We start from the raw sequence: 15,565 nt of genomic DNA, 5'->3' as shown, positions 1-15,565 counted from the left end.
TTTTTTTTTTTTTTTTGTATTAAAAAATTTACTAATTTTGCATACGGTATTATAAATATATATTTTTAACATGACCACACTAGTTAGATTAAATTTATAACATTTTTTCAAAGGACAAGTTGAAACAATCTCGTCCACCAAAAGCAGGTAGTGGCCAGCGCCCAGTTGGTGGTCATGTTATAGAAGCTAGTGATGACGATGATGATGAAGAAGATGGTAGTGAATCAAGCGAAGATGAAGATGAAAAAGAAGGAATACATGTGAAAGGGTAATTTTTTGTAAGATTCATAGTTTTAATATTGGTATTTTATAACATGATTTCAAGTGCCATAATGTTTACATCTGATAAGATGATCTTGTGCCCTAATTGTGTACCAAATAGCCAGCTGGTAGAAAATTGTCTGGTTTCAAGTGTTTTTTGATTGTGCCCAAATGTGTCATTTAGGACAAAGATTCATGGATTTTTAATTTCAAAGCTCAAAGTTATTAAAAACAAAATATAAAAAAAATAAGTTCTGTTATAAACAATATTAAATTGTCAATCCTATTGTATTAAGAGTTACAAAGTACCATAGAAAATAATAATATAATTTATAATATGCTATAATTTATCTCAGAGTGTAACAGTGCCATATTTAAAATTTGATAAATTTAGAAATCTTATATTGTTACTTGTTAATATGAAATGAGAAAACTTTTATTTTTCAATATTTTTATTTATCTTGACGAACATGGCTGCTGTACGGAAAAACAATTTGAGCGTGGTACTACCAGGATGTGGTGCCAACATTTTTATTTTTTACTTTTTTTTTGTTAAGATCGTTAAGAGTCAAGTTGTCTGTTGTCTGTTATTGACAGTCTGTATCAACTCCACAGTTGTCATCAGGTTTAAAGAATCTTTAAGTAAATACCATTTTTACCATTTAAAAACCTTTTTTCACCTTTTTAATACTTTTAATACTTCATAAAAACTTTCAAAAATTTTGCATTAGTAAAGTATTTTTCATTAATATAATTAATATAAACACTTAGCTAAACACCTTACTATTTACATTGTAAATAGTAAAGTGTTTAGCTAAGTGTTTATATTAATTTCAGGTCAGGTCATCATGACCACTCTGCTACTGGTAACATAATCCAGTGCAACCTGTTCCATGTCTTGCTTCCTTGTAGGATTGGTTTTCTAAGCAAAGGCTAGAAGAAAAGTACTTGCTGTCATCAATTATATCTAATATCTATCATCAACCCTCCGAATTAGGAAAATTGAGGTCGGCAAAAAATTTTTTATACAAAGGTCTTACCATAAAACCTAGAAACAAGGTCGGCAATTTTTTGCCGACCTCAAACACTTTTAGGTCGGCAGTTAGATTGACCTGAAAGTGCCGACCCTAATTGCAAGGGTTGTATCATAGAGTTGTATCATATATATATATATATATATATATATATATATATATATATATATATATATTTATATTTATATATATATATATGTATGTATATATATATATATATATATATATATATATATATATATATATATATATATATATATATATATATTTGTCTTTTATATAGTTGAGGTGTTTCAGTTCCTGTGTTAGCTTACCTGTAATTTACTGTATATGTTCATTAGTGTTTTGTCTAAACCTCTGCTGCAGTGCATATTCACCAATAAGTTACTATATGTATGTTTGTGTTCTGTCTGAATCTCTGGCGCTGTGTTTTCTCAACCATAAGTTACTATATATTATGTTTGATTGTTATGTTGTGATTAAATCTCTGATGCAGTGTGAGCTCAATTACTAACTAGTGACTCCACCTATAAAACTTACCTTGATCTCTAGTATTTTGTTAGATATAATGTTTTTCCTAATGTATTTCTATATTATCCCTATCAATGTTTTAAAGTATTGCTTACAGGAAGTAACTTCTTTTAACTATTCCAGGTCAGGTTCAAGATCATCATAATCACCCTGCTACTGGTATCATGTAACCCAGTACTACCTGTATCATGTCCTGCTGCCTTGTAGGGTTTGCTTTTTTTAAGCAAAGGCTAGGAGAAATAAACTCAGACTTAAAATTCCTCTGCGTTAGGGCTTTTGGTTGAGTAAAGACTAAAGATGGTGTCTCAATAAAAATACTTATCATGGGCAGATGTTACATACATCCAGCTATTGTCTTGTAGAAAGTCTCCTAGGCAAAGACTTTAGGAGTAAAAAGGATAATTTTGTTGACCAGCCTCAAAGCTCTTCTTCATCTATTAGCCTGACATAGATAAAAATCTGTGTTTCATTGTTTGCTGCCTAGTATGTTGAATGCTGGATCTTCTTGACTTATAGGTTTTTCCTTGTGTCTCCTTGATAGTGGCTATACAACTCTTTTTGTTATTTCCTATATGAGGGTACAATTCTATATGAGCTGCACCCTCATATATGAGCTGCACCCTCATATATGAGCTGCACCCTCATATATGAGCTGCACCCTCATATATGAGCTGCACCCTCATATATGAGCTGCACCCTCATATATGAGCTGCACCCTCATATATGAGCTGCACCCTCATATATGAGCTGCACCCTCATATATGAGCTGCACCCTCATATATGAGCTGCACCCTCATATATGAGCTGCACCCTCATATATGAGCTGCACCCTCATATATGAGCTGCACCCTCATTTAGAAGATATAAAACTCTTTTTATTATCTATATGAAGGTTCAGCACAGTAAAAAACTAAAACACAGTTAAATGGTTCTGAAGCCAGCTGGTAGTAAAATTTCTTGAACTCTGCGGTAGCTCTCAGAGAGGCTGATTCCATCAACAGCTGTAAAATATCAGAGTATTAACAGTGCCATGTTGTTCATGGGTGGTGTTCCTATTAATGCTTTTGTGAGCATTGTCGAGACCACAAAAGGAGCCCTAAGTTACCACTTTGGGTTAATTAACAGGACTGAGACAACTGCATACCTCTTTGCTTGAATAAGTCAAGTTCACTTTAAACTTAAATCATGCCCTTAAGTAACTTAAAACATTAAAAACCATCACCACCACCTAACTGTTTTAATATATGTTTCACAAATATTTGTGGTCTGTGAAGTAACAATCCATCACTCGAATCTCACCTCTTGCAAAATTTACCGGATTTGTTTGCTCTTTGTGAGACAAATTTAAATTCAGCTGTTCCTTCTTCAGATCTCAGTATTGATGGTTTCTATGCTTTAATTTGCAGACTTTAATTGTCACATGCTTTGTTTGGGTGTATACTTACCCATCAATTAACCAATTTGTCGAGAAATCAGGTTTGAATCTCTTGACCATTCTTTTATGTGCTTTAGCTTAGCATCTTCTTCACTCTATTTCAACTTCTTTTTATTCTTGTTATTTCTCTTTATTCTTTAGCATTCTTCTTCTCAAGACTGAACTCTTTTAGATATAATTTCTGATCAAATTAACCATGCTCTTTCTCTTTACCCTTAAGCTAATATTGTTCTTATTGTTGACTTTAATGCTCAACATAGTCACATCCTTTTACTTTATCTTTTCCTGCATGCTCAAAAACTTGTCTAGTTTTTTTCCTTGCACTTTAACTCTTTGTAATTGTCTACCTTCTTCATATTTTCCTGACTCATGCAAACTGCAACTTTTTAAGTCTTCTGTCAATTGTTTCTTTGCTCTTTAACTCTATTCTTTATTTTATAGAAACTCCTAACTTAACAGTGGTTGCTTGCAGCCTTGTTGTTGGGAAAGAATTTTTTTTAAAAAAGTAGTCTGGACTCCAACAACTTCTTATCCTTACTTTTACTACCAATTTCTGGTTGAAAAATTTTTTTTCTGTTTGGTGGAGTTATATGGCGTAGAAATTTTTATTTTTTTGAAGTATACACATGCATAGTTAAACATGCGTTTATCAGTTTTGTAGTCTTTATTCCAGTAGAGTGGGTTGAGCTAGCACTTTTATTAGCAAATTTTTTTTAGTAGCCTAAAAATGATGTTCATTCTAGTAAACACTATCTTAATCAAAATTTCTAAAGAGTATGAATGGAATTAGGAGTATCTAAATGGTGATCATGATAAAGAGAAGCAATCTTAGCAGATGATAATATAGCAATCAGTTGTATATGTGGTTTTCATAAGAGGTCAGTAGTGAATGATAATCCAAGAACAGGAGTATAAAGTTGCGTCATCAGGGAATAGAGCCACTTTAGATGTAAGATAGTAAGGAAGATCATTAATGTTAATAAAAAACAAAACAGAACCAAGAGTAGAACCTTGTGGTATCCTAAAAGTTACTGGAAATGAAGAAGAGTGTTGGCCTTCGAGAATGGCTTTAATAAAGCGGTTAAAAATATATAGTAAATTACAGGTGAGTTAGCACACTGTCTTAGACACCTCCAACTATATAAAAGACAAAAAATTTTATTTATATATATGTGTGTTAATATAGGCATGAGAGATATTAGTATTGATGATAGAAAGTATACTTCTTTTAGCCTTTGCTTAGAAAGCGAATCCTACAAGGCTGCAGGATATGGAACTGGTTGCATTAGGTTACATGTTATCAGTATCAGGGCAATCATAATGACCATACAACTAGTCCGAGAAAAAATCTCTAATTTAATTTTTGAATGAACTTTTGATCTTTAGCTCGCTATTTTATTTTACATTAGGAAAACAATACAACGAAACAAAAACTTTTTCAGAAAGTTTTGTTTCTCTTCGTATTCTTTTCAACTTTAATAAAAGTTGTATAAAGTTTTTGTTCATTTTAAACTTTAATGTCTTTGATGTTTTAAAAAATGAATAGTAAATGTAATTTATTTAATGTACGCCGTTTTTTTATTATATACTTAATGATTTAAAAAATATATATATTAAATTTACCATAGTTATCTCTTTTATTAAAGTAAATTATTATTGTGTAAATTAACCCTTAGAAAAAGTTAAATTACTCACTCCTTACACACACACACACACGCACACGCACACACGAGTAGCGAATAAAACTATTAGCTATTGTACAATCAACTAAGTTACTTATAAATTATATATTTTTATAATTTAGAAAAAATTTTTTGAGTTGCTATAAAAAAATATTTTAAAATGCTAATACATCTAGTTGATCTTTTAGATTTTCATTCAGAAATTGAATCAGTTTTTCAATTTTAAAATCAATATTTGCATTAACATCAGTTTTTTCAGTTTGTTTGTAAATGACAACTTAGAATTATTTTTTGAAATGTAGGTGATTGGACATTTGATAAATAAGATATATGCTTAAAATAAATTGAAATTATGAATTCTTAAAAACAGTTAAAACTTAAAGAGTAGTAGATTATTTTTTGTGAAAATCTTACAGAACAGGAGCACAACCCTTAAAAGGTGAAACTTTGTTTAAGCATTGGCAAAAGGAGCTGGATTAAAAGATTTTTTTTCTGCAGATAAAACAGTTTTTAATTCAAAATTTTGCTTATTTAAATAGCAGCTCGTTTTTCTTTATCAACATCCATTACGCTTGATGCCACTAATGTTACAGTCACTGAGCTTCTTAAGAACTAAATAATTATTATTTTAAATTAAACAACTAATAAATAACAAGACTAATATTGTGAAATAAAAAAAAAAAAGAAAATTAATGTAGAAAATAATGTTTAAAACAAACCATTATAATAAAAAGAATACAATACTATTCATTAAAAAATAACATAAATTGCAATGCTTACCATTAAAAAAAAAGTCAGCAATACTGGTGTCCTAACAGCAAGAACATTTTTTTTCTTCGTTATTTCACATCCTTAATCATTTGAAACTATTAATTATAAAAAATATTTAAAATTCAAAAACAATGAATATATAAACATAAATTTTACAATTAAAAAATACAATTAATAAAGCATAGCTTATGTTTAAATATACATCTCTTGTAACTAATAAATAATTTGCAAAAATTCCTGCTGTTTTCACAAATATTTTTGATGTCATGTCAATACATTATTTAACTTAACAGTTCAAATGTAAAGGTAAAACAATGCTTTTCATTTATAATTTTTTTTTTTTAATCACCTCCCCAAGGCCGAGAAGGCCACTACAGTCGAGAAGGCTACTTTTTGTGGTTACAACCCTCTCTCAACTTTATAACTCCGAAACATGGAACCTTGGCGAATAAGGCCGCTGTGCAGAGAAACAAGTTGTATATAAAATATACAAATAGTTTTGAACATGATAAATATAACATCAACTTTTTCACTTACTGTTATGTAATGATTATGCCAACATTATATTTTTGTTGTGTAAACAGCTGTTAAGTTTTCTTCGTGGTTTTGTGACGGTAATAGGTTACACTTTTTATGTTACATTGGTGTCTTGTGGTTTATAGATTTCAATGGAATTAAGTTTCCCCATTCAATTTTACATTTCTTAATTTAGTTTTTATGTCTATTTTTTAATTGTTCTTGAAAAATATTTTTATTTATTTATTAGGGCATACGATCCAACTGAATTTGAACATCTTCCTGTCAGTAAAGAAATTAAAGAACTATTCCAATATATTGTTAGGTTGAGTCTTTACCTACCATTCTATATTTAAATCCTTTTTATGTGTCATCCTATTCTATCTAAATGCTGTGCAATATTTTAGGTATGTGCCTCAGACCATTGATTTAGATTATAAACTGCGACCATTCATTCCAGAATATATTCCTGCTGTTGGAGATATTGATGCATTTTTAAAAGTATTTGTTATATATTACTTTTATATATTTTTATTATTTTATAAGTGACATTGGATTGACTAAAAAGTCCAATGTCACTATAAAAGTAATAATCACTTTTAAAATAATTTTTTAATAAAACAATAATATAAAACTTAAAAAAAAGTTTTTTTTTAAGTTTCATATTATTGTTTTATTAAATAAATATTTCACTAGGATATATGTTACACTTCAATTTTAAAATTGCTATTAATGTGTGACCTGAAAATTACAAATAATATTAAAATTATTATTATTAAAAGTTAAAAACAAATAACAAAACTTATGAATAGAACTAAATCTGAGATAGTTAAATCAATTTTAAAATGTTTATCAATGAGGATTTTGAAGTTGATAAAAATTTTCAACAGTTTTATAGGGTAAATCATTATGGAATTTTGCTTCCATATAATAGAATCCTTTTTTTGCATGTTCTTATCTCACACAAGGCAGTTTAAGCAAACAATTTTGTACTATTAAGCAAGCGTTCCTTACTATAAGCTTATCAATTGATGGTAAATTATGTGCATTATGTACATATTTTCTTGGGTAGATGACAATGTTAGCTTGTCATTCAATTAATTTGAATATGCCATGTTGTGTTTCCATAAAAGTAAGGTTGACAACTCCATTGCAATTTAAAAATGGCAAGATCATCAATTTATAGACACATACATTAGCTTCGTGCATAAGGTAAGGTTGCACTTGTGTCGTATGTAAGGTAAGTCTTTTAAGGTAAGGTAAGGTCTTATCTTTGAAAGTAGTTTTAATCTGTTACTTGTTTTCTTGTAATGAGTCTGGAAAAATCACCTAGATCATGAGATGAATCATGAAACCAAAAACATTTTTTTTTGTTTCTTTTTTGATAACTAAGATCAAGTGAGTAAGAAAACTGTTTCGTAGTTTATCATAGATTCATTATATTCAAAATAGTATGAGACATTTTTAAGTTCTTCTTGAAGATATTTCTGAATTGTGTAAAAGTTTTTATTGGAATAGTAAATAATGGCTTATTTTATGACGCTGCTTATTTGATCAGCCTATTTGATGAAGCTGCATTTTCTGCTCTAGTCATTGGCACTTGTGTAGTTTATGTAGAGTATAGTACCACTTCTCAACATGAGTGATGATATGGTTGAGCCAGCTAAACATGCAGTGCAAATACCAAGATGCAGCAGAACTTTCTTGGAATTTTAAGGAAAATTGCTCATTACTTTTTAGTCAATGTAAAAAAAAATATATTTTTTAATGATTAACATGGTTGAGCATTTTTGCCATTTGAACAGGTTTTTGTAATAGAATTTTCTGGTTTAAATATGACATGATTTAAGTATGACATTATGGAGTTAAATTAATTTTTTACAACAAAATGATGGCATTCCTGGCATTAACCTGTTTTGCAAATCAGAGATAAGTTTTTTTATTGTGGTGCAACTACTAGGAAAGTTACCATCCAAGTTTTTTGAGCTCCCCTTACTCACATTTAAATTATGATCAGAATTTTCAGTTTCCAAGTTAAGGTATCTTCTCCACATCTAAAGACTAAACCTGCCTCAATAAAGGATTAGTTTAGTGTCATGACTAGAGCAAATACAAGTAAATAAAAAATGTATATATATATATATATATATATATATATTTAGCTCAAAAATAAATTGTTAAACTTTGAATTTATTTAGGTCACAAGACCTGATGGTAAACCAGAAACATTAGGGATACGAATACTTGATGAACCGGCTGCAGAGCAGTCTGATCCTACAGGTAAATTTTTTTCTGGACTAGTCAATACATGTTTATTTTGTAATTTATTGGCTTATTGTTTATCAATGCTGTTTTTACAAAATCACAAAAGTACTATGTTTTAAGCATGTCACAATGTGTTCTGAGCATGTCACAATGTGGCAAGAGTGCAAAAACCAAAAGTTATAAATTATAACATTGCTTTGCTCTTTATAATTTTTAATATATTTAAATAAAGTTTTAAATTTTTCATACAGGATATTTCTATCATTTTGTATTAATTTTGAATTTTATAATTTTATAAAAGGAATTAAATCTAATATATAATATATTATAAATTTATTTTTAATTCATTGTAATAGTTGTTTTAGTAGTAGTGTAGCTCTCTTTAGTGAGAGGTATAGAGTTTAGTGATAGTGTACTTTCTTTGTAAGTGAGAGTTATGGAGTTCAACCACATATTCTTTAAAGTTAACTTTACTTCAAAGTAAAATTATTAAAGAAATTTCTTGATTGTAGATTTTATACAATGATAGCAGATTCGACACCAGACAGTTTGAGGAAAGACATGTTAACACCTGGAATTCATTCATTTAATTAGCAAAGAAAATTATATAAGAACAGCTTACATAGATGAAATTTAAAAATTAAAACTTGCAAATAATTGAACTGACAAGTCTTATGTTGGAATAGCAAATAGTGTTTACAGCTTGATGCTCTTAACATTGAAGTGGTAGTAATGTAGTGGTTAAGTGCTCACTTCACAAGCGAGAGGTTCCAAGTTCGATCCCCACCACGTCCCTGGTACTATTGCGCTCAACTTGTTTCTTTGCGCAGCAGCCTTACTTGTCAAGGTTAGTGTTTCGCAGTTATAGAGTTGAGTAAGTTAAGTAGCCTCCTCATTTCTAGTTGCCTTCTCGGCCTTGAGAAGGTGCATTTTAACTTTTAGCCAAAACAATTCTAATGCATATGCAATTTTTAGTGCTTTACCACTACAACACTACACACTACACAGCTCTTAATAAACAAATACAAAAAAAATCACAATTTTCAAATATATTGCGATGTATGAACAGAATTTTTGTAATATTTCTTTTTCCAAAAATGACTTAGCAATACAAAATATTGAATGCGCCTTAGAATTGTTTTGACTAAAAGTTGAAATAGATGCTTGTTAGCAAGTTTAGTCAGGAATATTATTTTAATTTTATTCAGAAAGGCAGATAATCTTGGATATTGTAATGAAAGCATCAATTATAAATCCGCACTAAGGCTGGCATTTAAACTTGTGTAATTTGTTTTGACAGAATTTTTTGTTGTAAGAAATAAAGAAGATACAGTAAGGTTGAGTTGGTTAAAAACATTTTGCATATTACCATGGCAGATTTTGACTAGGCATTTTTTGGCTACAGGAAAAAGAATAAACAGGTGACACAGACCTACCTAATGCAATTTTTCTTTCCAGACAGTTTTAAGAATAAGATAAGATATAAAATATTATTTTGTTTTTTTCTAAAACTAAATCAAATAACTTATCACACCACTAATAAAAAAAATGTAAATAATAAAAATAATTCATATTCTACAATTACTATATATTCTACTATTATAAATTAAAGTGAGTACTGTGCAGACTTCTGAAAAAGTGTGTAGACTTCTGCAGTAGTATGTATGTATATTCTTATAAGACCCCACCTACTTCTAATTTTTACTTAATGTACCCAGCAGATAAAACTACCTTATTTAAATATTTTTAATCTATCAGGCTGGCTTAGATATAAACAGTGTTAAATTGGTTCCTGCCTTGGATGAAGAATGCTGGATCTTCTTGATTCTATTTATAGATTTTTGTATGTGTCTCCTTAATAGTGGCTATGCAACTCGTCCTGTTATATCCTTATCTCCCAATGAAGGTACAGCTCTAAAACTCAGTTTAATGGTTCTGAGGCCGGCTGGTCAAAAGGTTCCCAAACTCTGTTGTAGATCTTAGAGAGGCTGATTCCATCAACAGCTGTATAATATCGGAGTATAAACAGTGCCATGTTACGTATGGATTGTGTCCCTGTAAATGCTTTTGGTTTGCATTGTCAAGGCCACATAAGGAGCCCTAAGTTATGACTTTAGGTTAATTTACAGGACCGAGACAATTGCATAGCTCATTGCTAAACATCCCTGCTCTGTCTATGAATGAGTCAAGTTCTCTTTAAACTCAAACCATGCTCAAAATAAACAAAAATATTATGCATAAAATACTATCCCCGCCACCTAACTTTTTCAATTTATCTTTCACAAATGTTTGTTGTCTTAGAAGCAACCTTCCATCAGTTAAATCTTACCCCTTGCAAAATTCATTAAACTTTCTTGCTCTTTTTGAGACTAATTTGGCTGTTCCTTCTTCAGATCTCATTGTTGATGGTTACTATCCTTTGATTCACAAATACTCTATTAGTCACATGCCTGGCTTGAGGTTATACTTATCAATTCACTTGTTGAGAAGTCTGGTTTGAAACCATTCTTATATGTGCTTAAGCTTAACTCCTCTTTAATCTATCACCTTTCTCTTTATTGTTTATCATTCTTCTTCTTCTCAAGACTACACTCTTTTAGATATAATTTCTGATCAAGTTACCCTTTTCCCTTTATTCCTTTGCTAATATTTTTGTTATTGGTGACTGCTGGCACTAATGCCCATAATTTCTGCATTCCTCAATCTCTTACTAAGATAGTTAGCTTTATGACTCATTTTCCAAACAACCACTTACCTAATCAGTTACCTTCACTCCGTGATTTGTGTCTTGTCTCTGACACTAGCTTGTGTTCTATAGAGATCATTGCATGGTTGGAATTACCTTTAGGTAATTCCGACCATAAATCTCTATAAATCTTTCATCTTGTTCTTCTTCAGAATTATTGTATTTAATAATATTGGCCATTATTAATATTAAAGTTTATAACTTATAAAACTTTTATGTGGGCGCATTAGTTTGGGCGCCCATACTATTCAAACGGTATGGGATTATGTCTGGGTACAGCAATGTCTAAAGCTGACTAGGATTCTTTTCATGATTTTCTCCATAAGGATCCTTGGGCTGATGTCTTTTTACCCTCTGCTGATAAATGCTCGTCCTATGTAACCTCCTAGATCCAGGCAGGAATGGAAACTTTTATTCTTTCATGTCAGTTCCAAGTCAAGCCTCATTCTACTCCTTGGTTTTTACCTTCTTTTACTGCTGCAATATCTAATTGTAATTATTTTTTCATCTTTTTCAAAAGAACAACTCTCCTGAGAACAAACAACTATTTATTATAGCAAGAAATCTATGTAAAAAGGTGCTATAAGCTCCATTTTCTTAGTTTACTAAATCTCATATCTGATCTCAGAAGTTAGGTTCTAGAGAATTTTGGAAAATCTTCACCAGCGTCATTAACAAAGTAGGTCTAACATTAACCTCTCATTCATGGGGTTTATTTTATTACTTCTCTCAAGGATAAGGCAGAACTATTTGCAAAGAACTTTTTTTTAATTCAATTCTTGAATCTAATGGCTATACTCTTCCTTCTACTCCAATTAAACAGGGTAACCCATTGTTAGATAATTAAGTCACTCCAACTTCTGTTGCTAAGTCATATCTCAATTAAACTCTTCTATGACTTGTGGTTCAGACAACATTACTGTCACAGTATTACAAAATTGTTCTCTAGAACTCTCTTCAATTCTCTCTCCCAAACTATTTAATAAGTACTTGACTGAATCTTGTTTTCTTGCCTTCTAGAAAATCTGTGATTCCAATTTAAAAAAATTTGGACAACATTCTGACCCCTCCAATATAGTCCAAATTTCTAACAATCCTCTTGCTATGGCTGACTTGTACTTTTATAAACAAATGTCTAAAAGAGTGAAAAATAACTTTTTAAAATAAAAGGTCTAAAAATTGCAAATAAGAAGACTTTATTAAGTACAAAGACTTGGTACCTTTTCTGTAGTTTTAGAAAAATACAGTTTATTACACATTAAGTCAAAATATAAACAAAAAATTTTTTTGAATTTTAACATGAGTACAGTCATGTGACATAGAATTAAAAACCTTTTAAAAAAGTAATATGTTTTAATTCCTATTTTTTGTTTCTCTTAAATGTTCAATGTTAATTGTTGATGACCCTTATTATCATAAATAAGTTTACAATGCTTTGACCAGGATAAAAATTCTTTATTTGCATGTTCTTGAGGGATGTTCCTCCCTAAATCATTTATATTTCAAATAAGTCCAGTAATATCTTTTGCTTTTTGTTTGTTGAATTTTTTAAACATTATATATATATATATATATATATATATATATATATATATATATATATATATATATATATATATATATATATATATATCATATAATTTGATTCATTTTTATCATAGTTCTTGATCTTCAGCTTCGTTCTATTTCTAAACAGACGAGTGCGAAACAAACTGTAAGTTTTTTTTACTAAGTAAACAGACAAATGCAAAACTACTTATTAAACATACAACTGAACAAACGATAACGGTACATTTAAGTGCAAAACAAACGATAACGGTACATTTAAGTGCAAAACAAACGATAACGGTACATTTAAGTGCAAAACAAACGATAACGGTACATTTAAGTGCAAAACAAACGATAACGGTACATTTAAGTGCAAAACAAACGATAACGGTACATTCAAGTGCAAAACAAACGATAACGGTACATTCAAGTGCAAAACAAACGATAACGGTACATTTAAGTGCAAAACAAACGATAACGGTACATTTAAGTGCAAAACAAACGATAACGGTACATTTAAGTGCAAAACAAACGATAACGGTACATTTAAGTGCAAAACAAACGATAACGGTACATTTAAGTGCAAAACAAACGATAACGGTACATTTAAGTGCAAAACAAACGATAACGGTACATTCAAGTGCAAAACAAACGATAACGGTACATTCAAGTGCAAAACAAACGATAACGGTACATTCAAGTGCAAAACAAACAATAACGTTACAGTCAAGTGTGAAACGGTAATTTACCAATTTTGTTAAATTATTAGTTTTCACATAAAAGACTTGTTTTGCATTAAAAAAAAATTTACATGGCAATAAAATATAGAAATATGTAAAAAGAGAATAGTATGTAAGTATTTGTTATACAGTGATTGTTTGATTTTAGATTGTTCGTAGCATTGAAGACCCCGATAAAAATCCGAAGGCAATCGATAGCTGGATAACAAACATTGTCAAGTTGCATCGTGAAAAGCCGCCTCAAAATGTACATTATACAAAACCTATGCCAGATATTGAAAAGCTGATGCAGGAATGGCCTCCAGAATTTGAAGAGCTTCTTAATAATTTAAAACTACCATCAGCTGATATTGAGTGTGAACTTGCAGAATATATTGATATTATATGTGGTACGATTGTTTATATATATATATATATATATATATATATATATATATATATATATATATATATATATATATATATATTACATTTTTTCCTTTTTTAAATCTACTTTTGATGGTTTTTTATTAATAACTTGATTATTTAGCTATTGTCGATATTCCTGTTTATGCGAATAGAATCCAGTCTTTACATTTACTGTTTACCTTGTACTCCGAGTTTAAAAACTCACAGGTGTGATATTTTGTTATTTTTCATATGTTATAATTTTTGGTATTTTTCATATGCTAAGAGTCACATTTAAACATATGTTTTCTTATAGCATTTTAATCAGTTGGCGAAGCGCAACGTGATTTCAAACGATTTAAAAAACACTGGGAACAAGCAAAATCCATCCATTTCATATGAATAATGATATATATATATATATATATATATATATATATATATATATATATATATATATATATATATATATATATATATATATATATATATATATATATATATATATATATATATATATATATATATATATATATATATAATGTAAATGTATATATATAATATAATGATTGTATATATTGTACATAGATCTCAAATTTGCTATAATCAAAAATAAATATTTATCTTGAATAAAATATGATAAATTACTAGAAAGTAATATAAATAAAATATAATAAATTATTAGAAAATTAACAGCAGCTAAAACCTTTTTAAAACCTTGAACCTAACTGAGACTAAAAGAAATTTGAACTATCATTTCAGGCTAAAGCGTCATTAAATTATTAGTATAAGCACTACACTGTAACTTGCATTTTACTTTTTTAACAACGAATTCAAAACGAAATACCAGATGTAGCTGATTAGCGATCTTTTTTTTTTCTTTTCACCATTTACCATTTCACTTCCATTGAGACTGCAAACTCTGCTTAATGTTGGATTTTATAGAAAAGAAAGAAAAAAGTTGAAGAGCCAGAAGACTTAAAAAACTGTAAATTGTTTGAATGGTTAAATCTGTAAAGAATTCCAAAACATCTATGTTCGAGAGAAAAACTAGGTGAATAAAAGTTTTTAGAGTAAGAAGAAACAGTTAAAGTACAAAGGTGTGGCTTTGCTAAATGGAAACAAGTCACATGGGATTGAGTTTAGGTTGATGGAACAAGATTTGACAACATTGGTAGAAAAAAGGAAGAAATGCAACCTCACGACATGGCGTACTTTTTTGTAGAAACAACTATCCAGAATGATTCTTTTTATAATACAATCCTTAAGGAGTTTTACAACGAATATTAAAAAATAAAAATACCAGATTGCATTATTAAAAAGAAATAGTAGTCTAATAACTATAGACTCTTTGACAATTGATATACGTCACTTAGAGTTTCGCGAATCTCCTCCATATCGTAAATGTGATGAAAGTATAATCTAATTAAAACGTAGTCTCAATTAGACTGATTAATCCTTTTTAGCATCCTAAGTCATTCCTAAGCAACATGGAGGCCCAGTGTCACCAACTCTAAAGACCCTGTAAAAATAATATGTACATTTCCTACTAATATTTTATTCAGCGTTGTTTAATTTGAATGTAGAGTACAGCTGGGCCGGTAGCTCAGTCGAGTTTATTCGAAGATAGCGCTTTAGAGAGTAAAATA

At 29.5% G+C, this 15,565-nt stretch overlaps 1 protein-coding gene across 1 annotated transcript in view; it reads left to right on the top strand.

Annotated features, from left to right (window-relative positions):
* The window catches only part of LOC100205976 (intraflagellar transport protein 46 homolog), a 25,342-nt gene extending 10,566 nt beyond the window's left edge, over positions 1 to 14,776 (top strand). The window contains exons 4-11 of the mRNA XM_065789027.1: positions 114 to 268; positions 6,481 to 6,555; positions 6,638 to 6,731; positions 8,429 to 8,510; positions 12,903 to 12,955; positions 13,678 to 13,918; positions 14,059 to 14,144; positions 14,233 to 14,776. Of these exons, the coding sequence (XP_065645099.1) occupies positions 114 to 268; positions 6,481 to 6,555; positions 6,638 to 6,731; positions 8,429 to 8,510; positions 12,903 to 12,955; positions 13,678 to 13,918; positions 14,059 to 14,144; positions 14,233 to 14,322 (876 nt within the window). The 3' untranslated portion in view covers positions 14,323 to 14,776. The remainder of the gene's footprint in view (positions 1 to 113; positions 269 to 6,480; positions 6,556 to 6,637; positions 6,732 to 8,428; positions 8,511 to 12,902; positions 12,956 to 13,677; positions 13,919 to 14,058; positions 14,145 to 14,232) is intronic.
* Positions 14,777 to 15,565: the final 789 nt, after the last annotated feature.

The sequence above is a fragment of the Hydra vulgaris genome, chromosome 01 (assembly GCF_038396675.1).
Source record: "Hydra vulgaris chromosome 01, alternate assembly HydraT2T_AEP".
NCBI lineage: Eukaryota > Metazoa > Cnidaria > Hydrozoa > Anthoathecata > Hydridae > Hydra > Hydra vulgaris.
The sequence above is the reverse complement of the archived record's forward strand: the minus strand, read 5'-3'. Positions and strand labels throughout refer to the sequence as shown.